At 39.8% G+C, this 26305-nt stretch overlaps 1 protein-coding gene across 2 annotated transcripts in view; it reads left to right on the top strand.

The window, feature by feature from the left end:
• Positions 1–4966: 4966 nt before the first annotated feature.
• The window catches only part of ZNF385B (zinc finger protein 385B), a gene marked incomplete at both ends in the record, with an annotated part of 165397 nt that continues 144058 nt past the window's right edge, over positions 4967–26305 (top strand). The window contains one exon of one of the 2 annotated variants that reach the window (XM_082284957.1): positions 4967–5021. In XM_082284957.1, coding sequence (XP_082141083.1) covers positions 4967–5021 — 55 coding nt within the window. Of the gene's footprint in view, positions 5022–25052; positions 25190–26305 lie in introns of those variants that run through there. The other variant, XM_082284956.1, reaches the window with a different exon arrangement.

Below are 26305 nucleotides of genomic sequence, written 5' to 3' on the forward strand. Positions count from 1 at the left end.
CGCAGAGGTTGCCCATATTCACTTAAAGCTAATATGACTTTAGAGACTGGGGCAGCTACTCTGGGAAAGAAGATGTGTCGAGGTAATCACTTAGAAACATCTCCCATTATAAAAAAATTGGTTCTTAATGGAGGGGAAATATTGAAATTACTGTACCTGTAGTTTCTGTGTCTACATGTGGTCTCCCAATTTCTGAAGTGTCTTTTACTGAAACACTTCTCAGCAAAGCTAATAGGTTACTACAGGAGAAGCCATTTAAGAAGTAGTCCTGGAAACACTTGGTTTATTTCCACAGACAGATACTTGTGTAATGTGCCTTGAGAGTATTTGTTCTTGTTGTTATTCCTCGCATTATTTGCCATATGGGATCGCCAGAAAGGCAAATCAACACTTGGAGCATTAGGATACTGTTTTCATATTTTGCACAGACCACAAACAAACAAGAAGTCTGTAGTCATACCTCAGATGCCCTGTGGTGCTTAGAGACAGCTTATTTTTGAAATGGATTACAGTAAAACAATATTGAACCTTAATTCCCAAAAATGGTATAATAGTCAAATAGAGGAAGACTTCCTCAAAATAAATGGGAGGCTTTTCATATATATAAAAAATAGCTTAGTGTGGAGAACACAGCAGTTTCCTTGTTTGCTGGGGACAGAGAAAAATTTACTTACATTTCTGGCACTATGTCTCTTACAGCGTGAGTCACAAATGTGAGGGTTGCTTGAGGCTTCCCAGTGGTGACCTCTCCTCATGAAGTGATATCAAATGTCACCCAGATGTAATACTACTGTTCCCTTTTGTAGAAAATATTTCCCAGCTCTTGGGACATCCTGAATTGATGTTGGGTTGTAGGCATTCCTAAGAGGTTTGTTTGCATGCACCATTCTGCAAGGATCTAACTCTTTTCAGTGACAAACTTGTGTCGCATTAAACCTATGTTCAGTGACAGATGTTTTAGAAAAGCCATCTAAGTTTGTTTTGGTAGAGCCAAACTTAAAGTTCTGAAAAAACCAAAGTGATAAAATGCAATTCTAATTCATACTCAGCATGTTTTCTTCATACCCTGAATATTCTTACTTATGATAAGATCCCACCTCTGTCTGGTTTTATATGTTGATTTATGCAGCTTTCCAGCAGAAATGCATCAAAAACCTCTCCTTTCCATGAGGTTCCTCTGAATTTACAGACCTGTTATCTCCTTCTAAGGTCTCCCTGGCTAAATGGTCTTCCTGTTGCTCAGACCACTTTTGAAGTTGTTTTGATATTCTACAACTATTCTGTAATTTCATAACTTCTAGTGTGTTTTCAGCATTTAATAGAGATGAAATGTGACACTTTGATAATACAGATCACAGGGCATTTTAAATTTCCCACCTTTCACACTTACACAATCTTCTAGACCACAGGATTGGATAGGGAGCTGGAGTCAAGAATGGTGAGTTACACAATGGAAGACAACTGTGAAATGCATCATAAAGATGTGTACAACTGTGGGTTAAATGTTGCTGTTTCTGATGAGAATAGCCCTTTCAAAGACAGACCCAAGACATACTTTCACATCAAGTGTTCGAAACCATATACAATTATCACCTGCCATTACATCTCTCTGTAGGAAGCTGATGGTTAGAACTCACTGAAATATCTTTTTTGTTTGGTTGGTTTGGGGTTTTTTGTTATCATGAGCCACTGAAATGTTCTTGTTCTGAAGAATGCTATAGCATTCGCAGGGTTCTTACACATTTTCATATTAACAGCAAATATGGTGCATGGTCATTTGCAGACCACCTTTCTATTTGAGATTGAATAACATCTCTGTGGCAACTACAACAGTTGCTTATGTAAGTAAAATAATACTGCCTGGATATAATATTCTTAGTGCTTTACAATAGGACTTGAAAGTTGGATATGAAGACAAAATTGGTGAGTTTTTGTCCAGTCAGAGATATTTTGAGATTTCCGAATATGTTTTGAAGACTGTTGTGCTAGGTTACTGCAAGTCTGTCTTGAAAAGGGCTAAAAGATAGACAAAAGATAATAAAATATGAAAATGTTTTCTATTGCTAATGTGCAGTCATACACGTATGTGCCTTTTCAAGATAATTAGTTTGATCAATTTATTGTCTGACTGATCCCAAACCCTGTCTGTGTATTTTTGGTGGTGGTGTTGTTTGTTGCTGAAGCAGTTGTATACACTCAAAATTCCTCTACCACTGGTCCAACACTCCCAGTCTCAGTAGTGGATTTTTCCTGCCATGCCATCTATTCTGCTGCTACAGATTCAGACAAGCTCAGGACTTCTGGGGGAAAAAAAAGTATGTGTCCTGTTTTCAGCTTCTCTTTCTCTCTGTAGGAGACCAGCTTCAAAAACACTTAGGTATGCTTTAGAGTTCAGATTTCTTCGGAGCAAGAAGTTTGTGGTAGGTAAAACACCAGAAGAAGGGTTATATTCATGTTTTTATGGGATGATTAATTCAAACTTTCATAATTTCCTGTCCTGAATGCTAAAAGAACTTACTGAACATAAAACTGTAAACAAGGTATGATGCAATTCTTCACAGTATTAAGTATCACTGTCTTCTCCAAAATCTGAAATTAAAAGTTCAGCAGGAAGTTTTTCTCTAAAGTTAAATGTTCTTGTTTTCCTTCCTGGAGAAGAATAGCAAATTAAATGCTGCAGGATTCCCCATGTTTGCATCACATTCTCCAGGAGCAGTGTTTTAAGTATAAAAGCTAACTCAAATTATAAAAATGCTGTAAAAATACTTATACTTAAGTTTGCATTGATTTTGGTGTTTATACCATTATTATTTTTCTCTTAAGTACTTACAAAACCCGTCGTTTTCTAGTGTAATGTTTATCTTTAGGACACGGTTTTACGTTCTACAAAACAGAACTGCAGAATAGTGGCTATTGTTTTGAAGCCCTCACAGGTGGGCTGGCAAAGCCAGAGGGCTGGGAGGCTCGCTCGAGGTTTGTGTGAATTTAGGGAACAAAGCAAACCCTGACAACCAGAAGATGAAGGAGTAAGGAAAGCAGGAGATGCGGCGGTGTTCCAGCTGGGTGTCTGGGGATTGTTTCTCAATCAATGGGACGAGGCTGTGCTGCCTGTGGCACGCGAAGTCCCAGAGGCTCCGGGGAGCACTGAGGTAACCGCGCCCGGCCGGCGCAGGGCTCGCCCGGGGCAAGCGGACGCACTGGGCTGGCGGAGATCCCCCGCAGCCCCGCTCGCCTCAGCCGCGAGGCTCCGCCGCCGCCGCTCTCCCCTCAGGGCCCCGCCGCCGCCACAGGTGCCGCGGGCCGCCCCGCCCCCGGCGCGAGCGCGCAGGCTCCACCCGCCTGGCGACCCCGGCCCGCGCCCCACCTGAGCCCGCGGGCGGGGCGGGGGCCGGCCACGGTCGGACAGAGAGACAGACAGAGACAGACAGAAGGACGGGCGCAGCGGGAGAGCCGCAGGGCTCTGGCGGAGTTGCTCCGCGCTCGCCTCGGTCCGACAGGAGCGAGGCTGCGGCTCACGCCCGCCTGCCGGTGCCGCGCTGCCTCCTTCCTTCCCTCCGGGCGGCAGCTGAGGTGAGGGGCGGGCGGCGCCAGGGGTGCGGGGGTGCTGGCGGGGACCTTGCTCAGTGTCACGGCGCGGGGCGAGCAGGGGATGCCCGGCCACGGGGCGCGGCCACAGCCGGAGCCCTGCGCAGCCCGCCCCCTCCGCGGCCGCCGCCGGGCAAACTTTGCCGGCCGGAGCCGCAGGTAGCGGGTCCCCGGCGTGTCCTCCTGCCCGGGCGGGGTGGGCATGGCGGGGGCTTATCGGCGTCTCCGCAGCATCGTTTGTTTGCAGAAAGGATAAAGCGCGTCTCTAAATAGGTCAGGGGCTTCGGCAGCGCCTGGGATTTGCGTAACGATTTTTGTTACGTGGGAAAGGTGCGGGGCTCCCGCTCCCGGGCTCCGAGGCTGCACCGAGCGCTGCTTTCCTGGCACACCGAGTGACTTTTCTTAAAAAAAAGTAGTTGCATGAGCACAGCTCGGCTTTCTCGTTTTTTAAAACCTGACGACTTTGGGAAAGTTGAATTTCTTCAGCAAAGGTGGAATTAACCCACATGAAGGAGTCATCCTTGATGAGCTAGTTACGCATGGTAAGTGTAAGTGCTTGGCATCACGAGCCCGTGGACGGTGGTGGCATGCTTAAATGTTAAAGTTTATGTCCTGGTGACACTGTTTCAAAATATGTAGAGGAGATTTAGGTGCAGGATTGTATTTTCTGCAGCTACAAGCAAGAAATGCCCTTGTTTCAGAGTAATTGTCAGATTATTCATGCATATGTGAAGGCTTAGGTTTGTTTTCTCTTGTTTTGACCCCTGATCAAACTTGGGAACTCTCTTCACGGGTTTCAAAGATTGTGAGCTTGGGATTAGGTCTGTATTGTTAAGCTTGAGTGGAAAATCTAGAAATGGAAAAGTTAGGGAAGTATGGCACTGTGAGCCTTTAGAAGTTTCAATAAATCTTCAAAACACACATTTAACTGCAGCTGTGGGAGGAGGGAGATGATAATTTTATTTCCCATACTGTATGCTGCTGCTGTAGTGATGCCTTGGACAAAGTATAAAAGTGATATGCAAAACAAATCCTCTGGCTGTCAAGAACCTGTATACTTTCTCATCTGAATGAAATGTAATATGAAACAGTAGTGCAGACCCCTGAAGTCGCTGTGGATGCGCCTGTGTGATTGCAGTAGGGGTGGATGGAGCAGTGCTGCTGCCGGTCCAGAACGAGAGGCAATGGCAGGATACTGGTGAGATGCCTAGGCTGGTGGATTCAGGGAGAACGTGCTCTTTGAAGCTTCTGCCTCTCGTGGCAGCATTGTGCTCTCCAGTGGATGCAGCCATCCCTTGCCCTGTTATTGCAATTCTTAAAACAAGGAAAAGGTGTCTCTTTGTGTAGTCCAGAGCTGATACTATGCTGGTGTGAATGGGTTATGCTGCTGCTTCTTTTCCGAAGAAGTAATATTGCTATTCCTTTCAATTCACCAGGTCAATAGACTGCTTAGGGGGAGGGACAAGGTTTTTCTTCTGTTTTGTTTCTAGTGTATTATTCTATAGTTACAAACTTTTTTCTGGTGTTTGGTCTTGCCAGATGGGTTTTCTGTGCCTCAGACCTTTTCCAGTGGATGGGAATTGATATGCTTGTATGAACTCTGAAGGCAGAAGATAAACCAGGAGTTATGAAACTGGTCACATTAATAACTTCTTTTTTTTTAATTGTTTGGCTGAACAACCCACAAGGTAGTAAGACATTAGAAAGGAAACAGTCCTCTTACAGGACATTTTCACTACGTTATCAAGGTGTTATACTTTTTTTTCCCCAGTGAATTACATAAGGGATGCTTGGTTAAACCTAAAAATATTAACAAAAACTATCAGGTGTCAAGATGCTGTGCTGACTTGCCTCTTCCTGCACTAATGGGAGCTTTCCATTGCTCCTGTGCTCCCTCTGCTCTGCACCCTCTCTCACAAGGGATCAATGTATTCACACCAGCACCAATTTCTCTTAACTGACTCTTCTTCACTGTCTGCATCCTTTTTGTTTTTTCATCTTTCGGATCTCCTCAGCTAAGTTTTAATAGAGAGGATATCTTCCTCTCGAGTACAGTTGCTCAGAGATAAGTTGGTGTAAAAGCAGCAAAAGACCTTGTGGAAGATAATCTTTTGGGCAGTGTAGGCTTGTTAGTTAATTAGCTCTGGAAGTCCTAAGATTTTGAACAGCAATGAGGATTACTGCATAAAACATAACAGATGCTTTACAGTTGTTGCAGTTTTTTCCCTTCAGGTTGTCACAAGGGATTGTGGTTTGAGAATATTTGCTCTCTGAGTTTGAGAATTTATGAAATGGGGCATTCATATTGTTTTCGAAATGAGCATATGGTACAGTTGTGATGGAACTGGAGTGCAAGGTTCTCTCTAGTGTACTGAAATATGCTGCAAAGCTCGGGTCATCTGTAGTTAATGGGAAGAAAAGATGACTTTGCAGTCTGAATAGCTTGCTTTCTGAAATTCTGCTCTCACTTTGTAATATGCCTTAAGCCCTTTGGAATTCTTTGAATGACAACTTGCAGCAGATAAATATTTTGGTTCTGTAACTTCTGTATTGCATTCAGAAAATTGTAGTACTTAATATATGTCACCCATCAGGATACAACTGTGAATGTTGTATCTTATGTGATCCTGAATTACCTCTGATGCAGTGAAGGTAGAGGCAGATGTTAAATGCCATAATACCCCAGTTAATAAAGGGGGAATTTCCCCAGATCCATAGAATGCACTTGCATATTTTATCCTCAGGCTGATGAATGTACAGAGAGTTGAAAGAATTACAGGAACTTCACTCTCCTGTGTGACTGTAACATCCCTCTGGCTGCATAGATTACTAGATTTTCACCACATACTCTGCTTGCCTAACTACAGATGCAGCTCAAATGTTGATTGAAGGGCTATTTTCTATTGTTATTTTGCCCACAAGTGTAAAAGGTAGAGGTTCTTTTCAAATGTAAAATTTGTCTTTTTACTGCAGTTTCACAGAGCATGCATAATCTTACAATAGGAAGTTTATGGTTTTCATTATTTAACAAAGGCCAGTGATTTAAAAACAAAACATCTAAAACATTTTGAAAACTTGTGTGCTAAGGATTTTTAAAATGTTTTTTCACAAAATTAATATGTTTTCTGACTTTATGTGATGCACAAAGCAAGCAGGGTAATTATGGCAAAAATTGTTTCTGCACTGTGCAGTCATTTGATGTTATTCTATATTGTTGGAGAAAGTGCTGCCAAAGAGTAGCTGGTATTCTAACAGAGTTCCATTCAGTGAGAGCACTGAGTATTATTAAGTAAGCATTGCTTAATTTATGTTATCAGTAGTACGTTGGTAAAAATAACAAAATACTTGCTAATTTGTTCTGGTATAATGTATCTTTTGGTGCTAGAAAATGAGGGTCTTAGTCTGTTTGCCACAAATAAACCTGTTTTTTCTGATGCCCTGCAATACATCACATTTCATGAAGTTGAGCTAATATTTCCAAGAATGATTAATCATGCCCATTAACTTACAAATTTGTATTGTTTCCTTTCTAAGTGATTGCTCTCCTCAGGTCATCTGCAATAATTCTTTTGAATTTCTCAAATGTGAATCTTAGATTCTTAACACATTGTGCATTTTGCATGCAACTGTGATTCTCCTTATATATTAGCTAAAGAAGACATTACTTTCTGTAAACATATTAATTGACATGTTAAAAATTCATTAGACAACATGAGCTTCCAAGGCTTGTAAAAATAGAAGCCTTGTAAACCAATCTAACTGTATCAGTGCAGCCCCAGTCCTTTACTTATCAATATTGGTACCTTAACAATTTGCTGCTGCTGAACTACCAGACAGATCTTGTAATGACAGGTGATGCCAATACACAGTGAGGCATGTTATAACTGTGCTGTTTACATTATTGATGATTGTTTGAATATGAGTAAGTTAACCTGTTAGGAAAGCACAGTTAATGCTTCATTCCTCAGTGAAACTATTCAATAAAACTTTGTTTATTGACAACAACTTTTTTTTTTTTTGTTGTTGTTATTAAACATTTGTAATAAGGAATTTAAGAGGGGGCAGTAGCTAAACATGAGTACAAGCAGCAGCTTTAGACAGCTGAATTCCTTTTTACCTCACTTTAGATATATAAATTCTTTGCAATTACATAGCCATCAAAATGTTTCACAAGTTGTAAAATGCGAGTTTGCATGGAACACAGAAATGCCATTAAATAGGTTTCAGTTTTCAAATAGGTGAAATGCACTTTCTTCTCTTTCTTCTGTGGCAGAATGTTCAGGCTCTGCATAGTTATGCATCTTGGTTCACAGTTTTCTAGACCTGGTGATTTTGCTGTGTGACAGGATGATGGGTTGTGGTACTGGTAAAATGCTGCGATTCTGAAATATACTGGGCAGTTTTTCATTACTCTCTGCTTTCTACTGGCAAACTGTTTGGTGCAGAGGTGCCAGTGCTGAAAATATGGCAAACTTGGGGCACACCTGTGGAGAAGTCAGTCATTCTGCATGTGTGGTAGGGTGATCTTGTCTTCTTGAGCACACTGATTTACATTGAGAGCTGTCTCACAGACTCTTCTTGCAAGCAAACCACAAGGCTCAAAGCCAGTCTGCTCTGTTATAGTATCCATTACTTGCACCTGTGTGGCAGGGAAAGTGATCCTGAAGACTAAGGTACGTCTTGTGTGTAAAGGCAGACTGTGTAACTGCTTACTACAGGCACTGAAGAACAGTGACTGAAATGAGAGTGTTCAGGTCAGGAGAGCAAAGTAAAATTGACTTGAGGTGAAGCTTGAATTATATTGTGACTTTAAAAAGAAATTTTTCTTCATTTTGTTATTTGTTTTTCTGTGTTGGGGTATATTTATGAGGCTTTTGTTACATCATGGCAGTCAACCTGCCGCCATTCTACAACTGGTGTGGTCTCATACTGAATAGTTGCTGAGTTAGTTATTGGTGACTGGTGTAGTGCTGATTCCTAGCAGAGGATGTGCTCCACTGAATCTTTAACACTTCTGAGCATTACTGAACTTGTAAGATCTAATGAGTTTATAGCATAAGTGGTTGTGACTGTAGGCCCTGTTGTTCTTTCTATATATAGTTGTGCAGGTACCAGCAAATTAAACATATGGGAGCAGACTTTGTTTAACAACACATGCTGTTGTATTTTAATTTGACGCGTCTCAGTACATCCCATTTAGATATAGAAGAGTTTCAGGTCTCCTTAGTCCTAATATAATTTGATACAAATTCAAAGATTCATTAGGTTAAGAATCAGTGATGTAGCAGGCAACATTAGTATGGTCTGCTTCAAAATGAAACACTGGAAAAAAGTTTAATGTGATTTTCATGTCATCTAGTTTACACTTTACAGTGTTCAATTGTATCTGTCATAATTTTGATTAAAAAGAAACTTGTTTTCCTAAGCCAGGGAAAAAAATTGAGCATAAAGACTCATTATCAAGGTGTATTCCAGAGAAGATGAATTTGGGTAAGATAGTAAGTAAACACCCTCAAAGTTCTTACTCTGCCCTGTGCAACAGGACTTTCAAAGAAGATGCAGGAACCTCCTAATGGGATTCTATAATGAAAATGCTAATAAAAGCTAGCAGAGGAGTACCTAGTCTCTTTCTTTGCATGACTGCATATGACCAAAAAAAGTAATTGCATAATCTTTCTTCCTCTGGCCAGCTGCTAATACTGGATGGTGAATCTTTGACTTGAAATTGCAAATGCATGTGTGTGCCGAGGTGCACTTCATCTTTCTGTTAAAATGAGATTATTTAATCCGTTACAATTAAGAAAACCCCTTAAAAATCTGCGTAAAAACTTTGGAAAAAGATTTAGCCTTTGCCTGTTTCTGCAGTCTGTTGTGTGCAATGCAGGTGCAGTTTATGCCAGACAGATGCTTGGTAGATTGTGGGGTCTGTGCATAGTCAGTACCATGTTTGATGCTTATCTTGGTCCCTTGTTAATCAGAGAATAAGAATACCAATATTATAAACCTCAAATAGCATTATGAGACCTTAAGACTTGCAAAGTTAAGAATTTGTAAACTAGGAAATGCTATACAACCTTAGCTGGGTCTGTTGGTGGGCATACAAGAGTAACTTGTTTTTCTCTCACCACACTTTGTGCACGGCATGGGTAATAAGTGCTTCAACAATAGTAAAAGAAATTTTAAAAAATCTTTGCAACACTTCCATGATAGAAATAAAAGAGCATTCTCCTGACATAGGGGGAAACTTCAGCACACAGGGGGGATCTTCAGCAGTGTTAAATGCCTGGGCTGAGTCTTGGGGTCTGGTACATCAGCACTTGGAACGATGTAATGCGTGCTCACAGCAGAACTGTTGTCTTGAATGGCAGCAGGAGCATTCAGCACCTCCATAAACTGGAGCCTGCAGTTATCCACTCAGGCTCCCACAAAAGTCATGTGCTAGTAGCGAGTGATTTAAGCAACTTGCCAAACATTTCAAGCAGCTTGGTGGTGGAGCCCAGGCTGTGGATAGATTCTGCACTGCAGCATGTAAGTAAGTGCCGTAACAGCGAGAGAATCTTTCTCTCTTGCAGTCTCCTGCTTTTCTTACAATTTCTACAGCAAATGACATTGGGTTTTTTTCATAAGATAGCTGTTCTCATGACTTTGATTGGCTTGACTAATCTTCAGTCTCCTCTTCAGAGGAGAGGGAAAATATGATCTTGTAATTTAAAGAGCCTATTAGTTGGGTTTCTTTAAAAAACAACCTGTTCTGCCGTAAGGAATCATGGTAAATCTTGAATTTTTCATCAGTGAGTGCTTTTCAAATTGTTAAAACTAGAGCTTGGATTCTGGAGCTTCTGGAATGATTGAAGAAATAAATTTTGTGCTACTATGTGGAATAGCATTAGAGGCTTGATGTGCTTTGTGTTTCACTGGTACTTGCTTAGGTATTGTCAGATGCCACTCTGGAGAACTTCACATTCTTTTAGACAGGTGACATCAGAAGCAGGAGAACCTTACTGTCAGGTTTGATAGCTAAAATGGACTTACAACGCTCCTAATCCCATAAGTAATGTGAAAATATGAAGTACTCTAACATGTGGGTAGGGATGTTTAGTGCTATATCCTTATTCTATATAAAATTAAACTGCTGAAAATTAATATATGTTCTCTGTACATGTCTAAAATAAATTTTAAAGATGGAATTCATTCTTCTTTTAAAAATGTCTGAGACTGCTGAAGCTTTAGAGAAAAAATCCCCTGGGGAGTGGCTGAGGGAGCTGGGGTTGTTTAGGCTGGAGAAGAGGAGGCTCGAGGGAGACATCACTGTCTACAACTCCTTGTCAGGAGATTGTAGCCAGGTGGGGGGTCAGTCTCTTCTCCCAGGTGACAGGATGAGAGGAAATGGTGTCAAGCTGCACCTGGAGAGGTTCAGGTTGGACATCAGGAGAACTTCTTCAGTGAAAGGGTAGTTAAGCACTGGAATGGGCTGCCCAGGGAGGTGGGGTCACCATCCTTGGAAGTGTTCAAGAAACAACTGGACACGGCATTTAGTGCTATGGTTTAAAGGACATGGGGATGTTTGGTCAAAGGCTGGACTCAATGACCTTGAAGGTCTTTCCCAACCTTAATGATTCTCTGTCTCCAGGACTTTTACTGATCTAGATAAGACTAAGTCCACTATACTTAGGGACCCCTTCTCTACTGCAGGCAGGTGACAGATGTTCTGGAGCAAGTAATACTCCGGAAAGGCTAGACAAGAGCTGCCTACACTGACATTTTCTTTCTCTTTAAAACAGGTTTGAGAATTCATTTCAAGCAAACTCTGCTGTCTTTCCTTGGCATGTGGGTTAGTCTCACAATCTCACGAATGTTACAAAAATAGCTTAAGAAACCAGACAATGGAGCTTTACAAACTTCAGTATCAGAGAAATTTGCATTGATGATCAGCAATAACAAATTTTGACAGAAGTAATGGCAAAATCTGATTATGTTGTCAACTTCATAATTTGGTTATATTGTCAACTATGTTAACTCAGTAGATTTGTTGCATCTCAATTGTCCCTATCATAATTGCAATTTATTATGTAACTCAAATAGGATGGGGCAGTGAGAGGTTGACAAGACAGGTGTGGTGTATTTCTTGTTTTTACTGCTTTCAGTGAATTTGCATTAGCCAGTATTTCTACATATAACTTGGTGGTGACTTGTTGCAGTATAAAAGATACAGAAAACCTGTGCCATTCAAGGAACCCCATGGACCACTCTTATGTGTTATTTGTAGTTCTTTGAAGCTTTTCACCTTTTTTTTCTTAACTGTAAATTAGAATATTGATCAAGTTTCTGTATCACAGTTTCTTAAGAAAGTATCTGACTTTTTTGTCTTCATTTTAGGTTGGACATCTAGATCTTGAGCAAGGATAGGAGAACTTCCTTCTTGTTCAGAGGGAGAGATTTATACTAACCTGATTTGGTGAATGTTTAAAAAAAAAAAGGAAGCACATGCTGGCGTTAAACCCCAGATGACAAAATACAGACAGGCTGCAGGGAGCCTGTGGCTGACAGGAGCGTGTGGAGTTTGTAATCTCTACGTGCAGCACCACGGCTGCTTCCTGCCTCATGCAGTTGATCAGAGGGGCTGTTTTGCCATGTGGTTGTGATAACTATGGGAATTGTCACAGGCAGTTAGGAGCCAACATCATGTTTCATGCTGAGCATGGGAGCTTGGCAGGTTTGCTTTTGTATGCTTCTACCGTATAAATGCCTTTGTAATATCAACATGATGGTGTGGCTCATGTTTTTACAGAGCTGGAGATCACATTTTGTGTGATACTGAATCAAAGTTTTGAATGTTTCTGATTATTTATTTTATATATATATATATATATGTTCTTGAATCTGTTCCTGTCATTTATTGTTGCTACTGTTGTATTGTTTCTTCCATCTTATGAGAACCCTCAAATTCCTTTGACATCAATGACTTTTTGCAAAAAACTGATTTCTTTTCAAATTTCTTATAAGGTTGAAGTAGCTGGCTGTGGGCCAAGAAGTAGTTTATGTTGTTTAAAAGGATCATTTCAGCTTGCATTTCCAAACAGACTAGTTTATAAAACTCAGCATTGCTGTTTTTTAAGAATTGTCAGAATGTCTCTAAAATGTTTGTTACAAGGATTTGTATTTCATGTTTTTTCCATAAAGCCATAGGCAAAACTTAAGTCACTTAGCAGACTGCTGCCAAATGCTTCTCAGAATTAGTAGTGAAGATTAAAAACTTATTTGGCCACCAACTCTCTGGGTTTCTTGGAACACCCCCGTAAAATATGAATCCCCTTATGGATGGTGCCCCATTTTAAATAAAAATTCTTTTGGGCCCCTTTTCCAGTCAGTGAAGTCTGAAATAAAAGTGTAGTTTTAAAGAATTCACATACCTGTTTTTCTTTTTTATTCAATAGAAAAAAAGAAGAATGCTCTTTAAAAATAAAGCTCACTCATCAAACTTGTGTATAATTTAGAATGCAAAAACATTTATTCTTCCTTTTTTTTAAGGTATTTAATGGGAAACCACAGTTGGGAAAATGGGGTATAAGACTAATCACTTGACTATTCCTTGCAGTTACACATTGGGACTGATGAATATGTATATTTTTTAAAGAAATGTATATTGGTAATGATTACTTTGAGATTCATTCTCTTGCATTTGATGAATTGCTTTAGTAGCTACAATTATTAGATCTCTGAAAAGAGGGTGAAGAAGGAATAAGAATTGAACATATATCTGCATATATCTGTTCAATTAAGTCTTTTAGAGAAAAAGCTCTTGGAATTAGAGGATCATCCCTGTGCTCTGTTTTTATATGGCTTTGGTGTAACAAGTTTCTTACCTAGATGCTCTAGATGTCACAGTAACATGCATATTTAAAAGCCCCTTTGGGTTTTTAGATATGTTTCAGTTAACATGTCTGCATCCGATTTAACCCTTCAAAGAAGAACTTTTACAACATAATTGCATTGACTGAGAAATCTGGTATCTGGAAGTAGATTTTTTTTTTTTTCTCAAATGAGTATTGCCTTACTTGGTAAAGGAATTCTCTAAATAGCCTGAAGTGTTTGCACTGAAGTTTAAGGGCTAGATTTTGATACATTTGATTAATACTTTGCCTTAGTGTATGTAGAGATTTCCTGGGTTGTGAATTTCTGTCTTCAGAAGCATAAGAGTTTATTCTAGTAAGAAAAAGAGTGAAGTAAGTTGAAAGACTATACAAGACTGTGCTGCAATACAAGACAGAATGATCTGTTATTAAAAAGGAAAAAAAAAGGTGAGTCAGGGTTTCATGGCACTTCCCTGCTAGGAAATTAAATATTGATAGGTAGCATTGCTCAGCTCTTAGATAAAATACCTATCTGCTGGAAATGTCTTTTAATATTTTACAATATATTATACAAAATATGGCCAATTTTAGAGTTCTCTGATATGCAACAATGCAAAATTTTATGGTTAGCTGACTCTTTAATTAGCTCTCATTCTGTCTCATATGATTTATAGCTACATGACTCCTATGTAAAAATGATACATGACTTAATGAAGCAGAAAGCCACAATGGGTTCACACCTCTAGTTATTTAATGGTTTCCTGGAGGTAGGGGAATTGTTATGTTGCAGAAGAAGAAGCTGTAAGCATCTCCTTGTATATTATGGCAAGAATGTAAAAGTCCATGTTGCTGTGACTTAGTTGTTTGCCTCCCTGTCACATATAAAATTCATTTGAGGGAGGGAGGGAATGTGGCTCTTCCATAAAGCATAAAAGTAGCGGGTAAGGTAAGAAATGCAGATGTAATCTTTCTTGCTCAAGCTTAGTTTAGTGCAGCTGTTTGATGTATTTGGAATCTAACTTTTTCTTGATCCTAGAGAAATAGTGTTTCAGTGCGATTTAATTTCAATAATGGGCTATAAAACCTTATTGGCCAATATTTTTCTTAGCTAAGGAGTTTTGGGGAGTTTCTTCCAAATGGCTACTTTGACCATACAAGTAAGTTTTTTGAAGAAAGAGGTGATTGTTGCTGTGTTACTCTTACACCTGAAGTTTCTCTAGTTATGCTTCTGTTAGTTTCACATATTTGTCCTTAGAGCATCTTTGATATAGGGGCTCTGATTTTCTTAATTCCAGTACTGTAAATTCAAATTAGTTAATTCTGGGTTCTTAGTAGTTTAAGTGGTCTAAGCATGTCTTCTTTAATGGAAAGGGGAAAAGTATCAGGGATATCAGAGAAATGAACAGCCTTCAGCCTTGTTTGGATCTCCAGAATCATTATGGTCTCTATTTGGGGCAGCAGCTTTCAGTAATTTCTGTGGGGAACCCTCTGAAATGAAGTGGAATTAAGCCTTTTTTTTTGTACTGTGCAGCTGTATGGTAAATGTTAAAGAATTACCACCTTCTGCCAAGAGTACAGTAACATTACAGGTATGTTCTGGCACCAGTGTCTGACACAAACACACATTTATTTCTGAATGTGTCGTGATCTATATCCATTTCCTACATATTTCAGGAAGTGACCATTCCTTATTTAGCTTATGGTCCTATCTCTATGGAGCCACAAAGGCTAGGGCCTTTCCTGGCTTGCATCTGAGGGTTGGGGTTTGCCCCTAGAGTTTTGTAGATACATCTCCCTTCCCTCCTTCCCTCCCTCTTTCTCTCTTTCTTTTTTTCTTCTTATTTTTTTTCCCCTCTTGTGAAGTTTGGACTTACTGTTACTAATCTGCAAGAACTGTGTGGTAACTTTCCAGTTTATATATGAACTACTGAGTTTGTAAGTGAACACCTACTCCCGTGATGGGAGATACAGTTTCCAACATAAATTGTGGGGTTTGCAAAGAGTAATGTTTTGCTCTTGCCAGGTGCTTATTGATTAATTAAGGATTTGTAGAATTTACAAGTTCTTCCTTCAAATATCTGGTTACATTCTCAAATTCATAAAAATTTTTTTAGTGTTTCTGGACTTCAAAGTCTCTTCTGGAACCAGCAGTCTTTGGGACAGCTGGTCCAGGAATTTTTAGATATTTGGGGAAAAAATAACCACACTCCCCCTCTTCCCAGTCTCCTCTAAGCACTGGCAGTGGCTCTAATTGTGCAAGTGGGCTGTGCAATTGTTGCATTTGGCTTTTGGACTCTCACATAATCCTTTTAAATGTCGGTAGAAGAGAAAATGTGCTTTTCTGTTTTACAATTACAGTTTGTGCTTACTTCACGTTTGCAGTTAAACACAAATACAGTATTCAAGGAAATGCAACTTTATGAGGTTGTGGTAGAGTTTGAGAAATTAGTGAAAAGCAAAGATTACTGCTCTTGGAAAGGGAGATCAGTCCTCTGTATTTGGTAGTGTGTTAAGTTATAATTTCAGAAGTGAATTATAGAAGCTTTCCCAGCACTCGAGAAATTGTAACTTCTGGGAAATCTCAAACAAGCTGTGGTTTCTGCTGGACCTTTCAAGGTGGCTGTTTTGTCATATAATGGCGATCTTGCTCAAAGTACAAGGAACATCAGAAGGGCCATTTTCAGAGTAGTGTAAAGAGTACACATGGCATTCACTGAATAATCCTGGAAGTACTCGCTGCCAGAATGGAAAATTCCATAATGCAATGCCCCGCATGCCCTATGGTCTATGTTCTCACTCCTCTCAAATCTGGCTGGAGGCTTTTTAAAGGATTTTGTGTCAGGGTGTGACTCTGTTGTAAACCAGAATTTTGGCGGTGGTGGTGGTGGTGGTTGTGGTGGTTCCTGATTCTGTGTGTGTGAGCTCACTCATCACCACGAGGTAGGCTGAGGTCACCTACTGGGAGCAGCCCTGTCTGTGAATGAGGGCACACTAAGAAAGTGAACTTTGGCCTAGTTAATGAGCTAAACTAGAAAGAGTTTTACTTAATATGAAATACAAGCACCTGTGTTGAGGTATTTTAAGTGAACATGTTCATATTCATGTAAGTTAATAGCTGCAGATGCTATTAAAATCATCCAGCATCTGTTTTTCTTTGGGAATGTTTTATCCAATCCCGAGTCATCCTGCCTTAACTTTGAATATGACCAATTCTGTTTTACAAAGTGGTATGTTTTGTAGGCATTTTTGTAGGTAAGAAATACATATGTTGGTAAATATGTGAATATAAAATGGTGACACTTTATTTAAAGGTGTTTGCATACTTGCTGTCACCAGGAGGTTATTACTGAACTATTCAACTGTTTTTATTCCTAACTCTGGCATTCTTTTGAGGTACAGATGTACTTGATGTACTTGGCTGCAATCATGCATGTGTGGGTCTCTCATTTTCTAGGGACATTGTCGCACACTCACTGATCCACCTGTGTAGAAGCATTTGTGAGATCAGCGCCTAAGCATATTACTGCTAAATGTAATTGGATGCTAGACTCACACTGGAGCGCAACTGCTTCCAAGTGTCACCCAAGATTAACTGAAGAACAGGAATGGTTGAAGACATTTTAACTACTGAATACTTGGAAAACCATTCTGAGGAGGCAGACTTTTAAAATTGATACCTGAGGACTGTGAGCCATTACTGAACGTGTAACTCCTTACTGAAAAATTAGTTTTAAAATGTTCCTCTTTGCTTAGTCTTATTTAATTTTTTTTTCCTGTGAAATAGTTTGATCAAAAAGTGGTATCTATGTATTAGCATATTGATTGTTTTGCTGCTGATTTTGCTGAGTGGTGGTGTCTGCTAAAAAATCTTTCTTCTTTGTTTGTATAAGAAATTTGAAATGGGTATCTAAAAGGCAGGGTCAGTATGATCAAATCAAGTATTTCCCAACTTGAATGAAATATTGTGTTAAAATGGCAAATAATGGATGCCATAGTGGCACTGTTTAGGCTTGCTGTGTTTTAGGAACCTTGGGATTAGTGTTTATCTGTCCCATAAAGGACACAAATCATTTAGATTAGAAGTAATCTGATTGTATTGAAGTACAAATTATAGCACAAAGGCCATTCAAGTGGGTTAAGTGACCAGGGTTGGTAAACACCATATGACTGCTGATTGGTCGATGAAAGAGTATTAACTGAAAGATAATGATGGATTTTAATCCAAATCTCTAAAGCACAACAGCTGTAGTTCCCAAATGAGTTCACTCACTGACAGTTTTAGGACACCGATTTATTTTTTCCTATTTCTCTTGCACAACAATTACTTTGAAATATAACTTATTTTTCCTGTATAGGATATAGCTATTCCACACAGCTTCTTTGGTTAGATTTCTGTTCTACTTTCAGTGAATTCATTACAATTTTTCTGCATTTTACATTGGAGAAATTTTATTTCAGTGTTCTGCAATATGCTAAGGTAAATTGTTTGGGTGATGTGATTTAGGACATTCAGCTGATGTTCTTTCTTTTCATGTCTTTTTATGAACATGGTATGAAGTCTAGTTAAGTACTAAAAAAAAGGCAAACTGGTATTCCGTATGAGCTTGTTTCCAGAATGTTTAATGATGTTAATGCCTAATGCTTATCACTGATAATAAATTATCTGAATTTGTGTAGTGTTTTTTATTTCAGAGTGCCTATATGTGGTTTAAAAACGGAAAGTGCATTGCATAAAAATTATATGGTACAATAAAAATCTTATGATATCCTAAGAGTGAGAAGTGGCAGCTGTTTATTTCTACAATGTAACATTGTTTAGGATGTGAAATGAAAAATGTAGGCAGACTGTATGTATTAATGATTTCAGTGTTGGGGCAATACTGCCTTTTTTTAGGTTGTTGCAATAAGAACTTGGTGGGAAAGTTTCACATTCTCTCAAGTTTCCCCTCCAAATTTGTGCTTGCCCTAAAGTCAGCATGTTCATTAAAAAAATCAGATTAATGTCTTCAAAAAGAAAGTAATTTAACTTTGTGGTTTCCTGGTCCATCTGTCTACTTGATTTTGGGAAGTCAACAAGAGACCAGATGAAGCGGTACTTAATAATTGTTTACAGTCTAAATGGTCAGACACATGAAAAATAGTTAAAGTCTTTCAGAATGATACTGTTTCATCTTGTCTGTCTATGTATCTAAAAAAATGTGTGTGATAAAACCATTCCTCTATTGTTATTCAGGATTTATTCAGATAATCTCTGTAAGATACGCCGTCATGCCAGGAGTAGGCATTGGATCAGCCTGTGTACTGTCCCTACAGATTGTTTTGAGAGCAAAAATGGAGTCATTAGTACCTAGGTCATGTTTTTTCCTTTTGATGTAGGCATGCCTAATGCTATAAATAGTGTAAGTAGGTATGGAACTTCTCATTTGGATTAGTATAATTCAAAATGCAGTTAGGAAAACTGCCTGATAAAGAAGTTATCGGTAAAGACCTTTGCAAAATTGGGAGGATATTGGTCACTTCATGCTGAAAGGAGACCTCAAATGCAATTACGTTGCAGCAGCCTGAAATGCTGTTAGAAAATCATGATAAAAAATTTGTGACCTACCTGTACTTGGTTTTGAGCCTATGAAGTCTCTTAATTTGTTTTCTTATAAATATAATAGGTACTGCTTAGGTATTAGAACACAGTAAATTTCTCCCTGAAAAGCTGCATAAAACAAATTTCCAATAAATGGTAACTATACTGCAGGTGCTATCTTGAGAGTTAAAGCTATTTGGGTATTGGCTTGTGCATTTGGATAACTACTGCTACTTCATGGGAAGGACAAAGCAAGAAAAAAACCCCAAGAAAATCTCACAAGGTGCTCATAATATGTTTTATATATGTCTTTTGTGTATATGCTTGGCCCAGCAATGGAGCAATGGAATATAATGTCATGTGTCATTCTTGCACAAGCAGTTGTGCAAGGACTTAGGTCTGCCCAAAGTTAGGACAGGCAGTGGGATAGAGGAACCTGCTAAGTGTTGTTTCTCATGTTGACAGACTAAACGTGTCTTACAGCTTTTGACATTTTGAATGTGGTTAATCCTTAGATGATTATCTGTGAATTTTTTGGTCACTGGAGTTTATGAAGCTGGGCAAATCCAAAGGTGGCCATGAGGTGGTGGGAGGTTCCTCCCCTTCTTTGTGCCTTTGGGAAATTTTACAGTGGGAGGAATGTTAGGCTTAGCCACAAGTATGCAATGAGTCAAAAAAAACCCTCAACAACATACAAATGGTGACTGTGCAACTCTTGAAAATCTTTAGAGAACAAGATCAAGGGTGATGAGTATATAGTAGTACATAGTTGTACTGTGGCTGAAGGTTCTGCTGTAGCATCTGTGGTTGCACAGAGTTAGAGTGATAGCCCTCTCTATTAAGATACTTCTTTCTCCCTGTTGTGTATTTTATTGTTGTGTTTTGGGGTTTTTGCTTATTTTTTTAGGAGAGATCGTTAGTATCTCAAAAGGAGCAGACTGGGCATTAGGGTACATCCCCATTTCTGAAGGAATATTTGTTGATCGTGTCTAGCACAGCTACAACTGCCACCTGAGCTCTGCCCCATTCCAAAACATGAGCAGGACTGAGGAAACTGGCACTGTGTCAGCCTGGTTCACAAAGGGTCTCTGAATTGAAAGATCTTATTATAGGTTAAAAGTGTTTGAAAAACAAAGCTGCTATCTCACTTCTCAAATTGATTCCTGCCCTAAATTTGGGGAAAAGTCTTTAAATGTTAAACACAAACAAAAAACCCCTTTGAAAGTTGCTTCTGTAAAATTTTGAGTTCTCAAGTTTTCAGTTTTTCTGTTTGTGATGCTTGTTTGACATTGCTGAAACAGATGCTTATGATGGTATCTAATGACTATGCAATTTCTGAAAATAACATTCTGACAAAATTGCTTATTTTATAGAGAAAACTGGCCACAAACCAGGATTTTACGAGGGGAAGTAGAAAATGTATGTGGGAAATTTGTAGCTGTATACATTTGGAAATTTCTTTTGGAAACGAAGTCCTTAATATCCATTCCTTTGTAAGGATATTTTGTGGTATCTCTGAACTCTAGTTGCTTTCCTGTGTCGCCTGCTATGGCAGATGAGTCTGTTTCTGCTGACAGTTGAACTGGGCTTTCTTCATTCATTTGTTAGCCAAGGAGTGATAAATACTTAAAAAAAATAATGTGGCATTTAATTGAGTGATTGGCCTAATGATTGAATTGGCCATTTAGCATAAGCTGAATTAATTAAAATAGCTGAGAACTCTCACTTAATTACCATACCTAATGAAGCATAATTAAATAAAAAAAATATTTGTATATTGTTTAGAAGTATTTTGTTAAATGAACTAGTGGTTCCTAGCCTTCCTGCCTTTCAGGGATAAGGGAGCATTAATGCTGCAATTGCAAAACTGGTGAGTGTCCACCTGGAGTTCAGAAAACTGATTTGGTTACTGCTCGTGACAAGTTCAGACTGAGATGGGTGCAGAGAAGGGTTCTGGCCAGGGAAAAGGAGATCCTGTTTAGTTATGGGGAGAATTCCTTAGTTTTGGAAAATAAAGGAATTATGTAATCATAGAGTTTTGGATTGGAAGGGACCTTAAGGTCATCGAGTTCCAACCCCCAGCTGTGGGCAGACACACCTTCCCCCAGATCAAGTTGCTCAGAGCCCCATCCATCCTGATCTGGAACACTTCCAGGGATGGAGCACCCACAGCTTCTCTGGGCAACCTCTGTTCTAGTGCCTCACCACTCCTATAGTGAAATAGTTTAAGATTATAACTAATCTAAACTACCCTCTTTCCATTTAAAGTCATTACCACGTGTCCTGTCACTACATGCCCTTGTAAAAACGGGGAGGTTGCGGCAACACAGGGGAAGACAAAACACTTGCCTTCTGATGGATTTATGGACTGCACACAGCAGGGAAAGAGAAATTAAACCATCAGCCAGGGTTGACCCATAATCAGTGCCTGGATTGTATGACCAAATACACGCCTGATTGTTCAGGGTTTGTCTTGGTGTGTGAAGGGCTGGGAGCCCTTGGCGGAAGAGCCCTCTGCACTCCCTTGGAGAAGAGGAGCCTGTGGCCAAGACGATCTTCCCCAGCGATAAGCAGCCTTCCTCTGGGTCATGGTGAGAAAGTGACCCACCGCCAGCATGCCTTGTTTCAGTGTGGTAATAGCCTGTACTCAGTTGGCTGCTTGGTTTCTACCCCACCCGCTGCCTTCCCCATATGACCTCTGTCCCCGAGCCCTGATGGAGGGCGTTCTTGTCCCTGGCCTTCCCTTGACAGAGGCTGCTGGACAACAAAGGCTACCTGTGTGGAACTGCTGTACGAGGCTCCTTCTCTGTATCCCCGAGTTTGCCTTGGGTGATTTCACAAAGGGCTGAATCGCAAGAGCTGGGATCACTTGTAGCTGAGAAATCGCTACACGTGCTGAAATCCCCTGCTGCCCAGGCAGGATTGCCACCGCCCCTGCAAGAGCTGTTCCTTGCAGGACACTCTCTCTAGGACGGTCATGGCACACTGGGTTGTCCACCCCTGGCTCTCTGGAAGCAACACTGGTGGAAGTACATGAGGACTAGAATTTAGGTTTGGTTTTGTTTGAGTTTTGTTTTTTAAAGCCTTATGTTTCTTGCAGTGATAAAGCATAGCAGCAGTCCAGACCCCTGATCAAGTGCATGGCTGACAGAACATAAATGCTCCTGCCTAAACATTGTCAGCTCTGAACATTCAAAAATCATCTCAGATCTAGAAGAAAATTGAAATTGGTTTCTCTTTAATTCCCTTCTAGTTTTTGAGCCTTTAGGGTTCATGTTTTCAGTCAGCTCTGCTAGGATTAGAAGGATATTTTAAAAGCTAGAGTTCCTGGGGATTTTTATGACTGCGTGACCCAGGCTTAAGAAAAATGCCTAATACTGCAAGATATAATTCTGAGAGCTAGCTGCCCTGAATTTTTGAGTGGAGTATCATAAGCAAAGGCAACATCAGATTGATAAATTGGATTTTACAAAGTGAACCTTTCCCAATGTTTCATGTTTGAAAATCTCATGCTTGTGATATCAACACAGGAGGCATATTCAGTCTGCTGGGTCTTTTAAGGCAGTAAGTGTGTTTAAAACTGCCTTTAATAGAAATTGTGTTCAGTTATCAGCTAGTCAGCAAAGGACAACTTGAGCACAGATCAGCTAGGTAAGCCAGTGTGAGAGAGCAAGATCTTCATTAATTGGAGGATTTAATAGAAGAATTGTTTATCACAATGATGTTCTGCATTACGAAGTCAAGTGTTTGCACATGGAAAAAAGAATGGGTTTCTAAAAATATTAATAAAATGTTGAGGAAATTGAAAACTAACAAATGTCTCCAAGGAATGTGACAGCTCGGGCAATGGAGAGAGCTACTGAAATAAGGTATAAAAGTCAGCTTTACTGCAATCTTAAAGTTGCAAAGGGCTTTGAAAAGTGAATGACTGGAGAGAAATATCTCATGAGAGTAAAATGGGCTTCTGAAAGATAACTTCAGCTGAAAATGCTTAGGTGAAAGCTTCTCGTTGTGAACCTCAGCATTTTCTAGTGCAAAAAAATTTATATTCTGCTCACACTTTCATCTTTCTGGGGGTTATATTTATTCAGAGAAGATTAATGGCCAATTTTCTGTGTGACTGCTGTCATCAGAAGTTTATCCCTTTGCAAAATGACTTTTTTTACTTTTTAGGGGAGCAGTATGCATGAAATTCTGTGAAGACTTCAAATACATAGTTGTAAAATGACAGGTGGAATGATGTTTATATCCCAGAGCAGATGCCAGCCTTGTGTTCTATGCAGGATGGCAGTACAAGACTGGTTGTGACTTGTATAATTTTATGTCAGATCTTTTTGTCTTAAATAACTGGTATTGAATTTTAAATGCATTTATGATTACCTGGCCATTTAATAAAGCCACATGTTCTACAGAGAGCTGCACTAGGATGTGCAGATTAGTGAACTCTGCAGTAGAGGAAGCAGTCTGGGATGATTTAAAACAACTGACAGTTGTACAAACACTCATTTAAAGAAGGGTAAGGAAACATGCTTAAGGAGCATGGAGCATCTACTTTGTTGCCCCTCATTTCTGCTGGCTGCATGTGTGCGGGGAGAGGAATGACAAATCCTTTTCTTTTCCTGTAGTTTTCCAGAGTTTGCTTTTTTTTTTTTTTTAGGTAGTCCCTGCTTTTTTTTTAGGTAGTCCCTGCTTTTTCTTAGGAAAGCTGTCATTTGCAGTTGACTGGTGTATTCTGTTCCTCTGCCCTTCATGGTATGAATGCTGGAGGAGGTGATGCACTTGTGCTGGGCTGGAGGCATCTTCCTTAAGCATTTGCTGCCAGGCCTCCTGGAGGATCTCTGCTGGTGCAGTCGTGTGGGCTTTAGTGCCAGGGACTCTGACAGTGTAGGGCCCCTGCAGCGACCTTTGCAACCCCTCTCTCCCATTACTGTGCAGTACAGATCTTCCTGATCTTTCCCCTTTGTGTCCTGTTCTTCTGATGTTAATGATTTAAAGGCAATTTGTCCGTATTTTGAAATTTTACTTCTTAAGGGTTGAGCTTAAGCAGTGCTTTTTCTTCATCCATGCAGACAGCAATGTGACCTTTATACTTGTGCAAGGGTTAATTCCTTGCCTCAGCAAAAGGTTTTCATGTACCTGGTGATTTAAAAAGATTTGGAAAAATGCTTCTGTGGATGCATTTTTCCATTTTCTCTGCTTGCTTTAGATACTTACAGATGTACAAAAAGAAATTTAATTAGATAATTTAAAAAGAATGCATAGAATTATTTAATGTAGTTTGAGTGCCTAATAGTTGGTATTAGGGAAATGGCTGTATTTTCAATTAACCATCTATGAATGGATATGACAGATGAAGTGAGTTTATGCTGGTTGTGAAGCGGGCAGAAGATATACTAGTTCTGCTTTTTAATGGTCTTTTCTTTCTTCTGTGTATATATAATATGACAGCTACAGACTCTGCAGAGAGGGTAGAAAAAAAATTGGAACTGGGCAAGAATTGATGGAGACTAGCTAGCAAAATGATAACACTATATAGATTGCAAGAAAAGGAGGTAGAAAAAACATCCTGTTGGCAAGAAAGGAAATTCCTAAAATTTTTTTTTCAGGACAAGGAAAACTGTTAAGTTCTGCAAAATTGCTTCTTGGTCTAAGGTTCTCTCTGAACTTGTGGGCCGTATGTGCCTCTTGCTGCTGATCACAGTGAGAAACCTTAGCTGTTCCCAGGTCAGCAGGTGGACCCAGCAGAACATTTTAACTTCTTCTTGATTTACATTTAGTTGCATTTACAGTGCAACTCACTCTTATTTTATTGGGCAGTTAGAGAGCTATAGCCTCCCAATTTGTCTGATCTAAAATAAACTAATCTAGTAGGTCTCAACAAATCATCTAAACTTGACAGCAGATGGCACATGCTTTTTATTTAGCCCTGCATATACTATCTGGGTGGGTGGTAACTGCCTTAGGACAAAATCAGCATCCCACCAGTCACCATCTGGGATGGCAGATGATATGTGGGACTGTCATGAATAAGCATTCTGATGTTTGTAAATGTCTGAAGGAAGACACTGCTTGTTAACGTGGCAGTTGGTATGCAGTCACCACCATGAGAAGCTCACTTTATGCAGTAATCAGCAAAAGAGGAATTGTGTGCCTTGGGTTCATCTCTGGAATATGGGTGGGTGTAAGTTGATTCTTCCATAATTTGTTCATTTTGATGGCAAACTTGAATGGTTCTTATCTTGACAGACCTTTAGTCTTTGTCATTGCTTTTGTGCTAAAAATTTTATTCTCTTAGGTACTGTGTCAGCCGTGGTATTTAGATGCCTCATACTGCATCACACCCCATGCTGATAATGAGCACAAATCTATGCTGTGAAACGTGCCCTTGCTTTGACAGTGTATTCTGAGCTGTTGTGGAAATGGAGGGGACAATTTGGAGAAAAAGACATGAAATTGCTTGCAAAAAACACCCCACAGTTTTGTTCCAGATGCAGGAATAGAAATGCACATCTTCTGGCCCTCCTCTACTCCCATTTTCCCATTTTCCCCAGGGAAGATGCAAAGACAGAAGTCTGAACCATGAGGATATCCACAGGCCACTTCCCTCATCTTCTCTGTTCCTGGCTCTATGCGCTAAGCCTCTTTCCTGAACATAAGAGCTTTGAGAAATGTTACTTAGATCTGCCTTTTTGGAAGGGCTGCTTGTCATTCATGTGACAGGTTCCTTATGTAGAGTATTTTAGACAGTAAAGCTGGCCTTGTAGGAAACTCTGAGTTGTACCAACTACAAATATCTTTGAAAGGAAGAAATCTGTGCATCTATCATGCAATTTGATTCCTACTGCACTTACAACATCCATTTTGGTTTGTGTTATTACTGTTTTCTCACTTAGCCGGTCTGTGTACCAGCTGAAATAGGTTCCATAGAATCAAAGAAAGGTTTGGGTTGGAAGGGACCTTAAAGACCAACTAGTTCCAACCCCCTGCCATGGACAGGGGCACTTTGCATGAGGCCAGGTTGCTCAGGGCCTCATCCAGCCTGATCTTGAACACTCCCAGGGATGGGGCATCCACAGCTTCTCTGGGCAGCCTGTTCCAGTGTCTCACCACCCTCATAGTGAAGAATTTCTTTCTATTATGTAATCTAGACCTATCCTCTTTCAGTTTGAAGCCATTATGTCTTGTCCTGTCACTCCATACCCTTGTGAAAAGTCCCTCTCCAGCTCTCTCATAGCCTTTTCAGGTGCTGAAATGTGCTCTAAGGTCTTCTGGACCATTCTCTTCTGCAGGC

The sequence above is a fragment of the Coloeus monedula genome (genome assembly GCF_965178545.1).
Source record: "Coloeus monedula genome assembly, chromosome: 7".
Classification (NCBI taxonomy): Eukaryota; Metazoa; Chordata; class Aves; order Passeriformes; family Corvidae; genus Coloeus; species Coloeus monedula.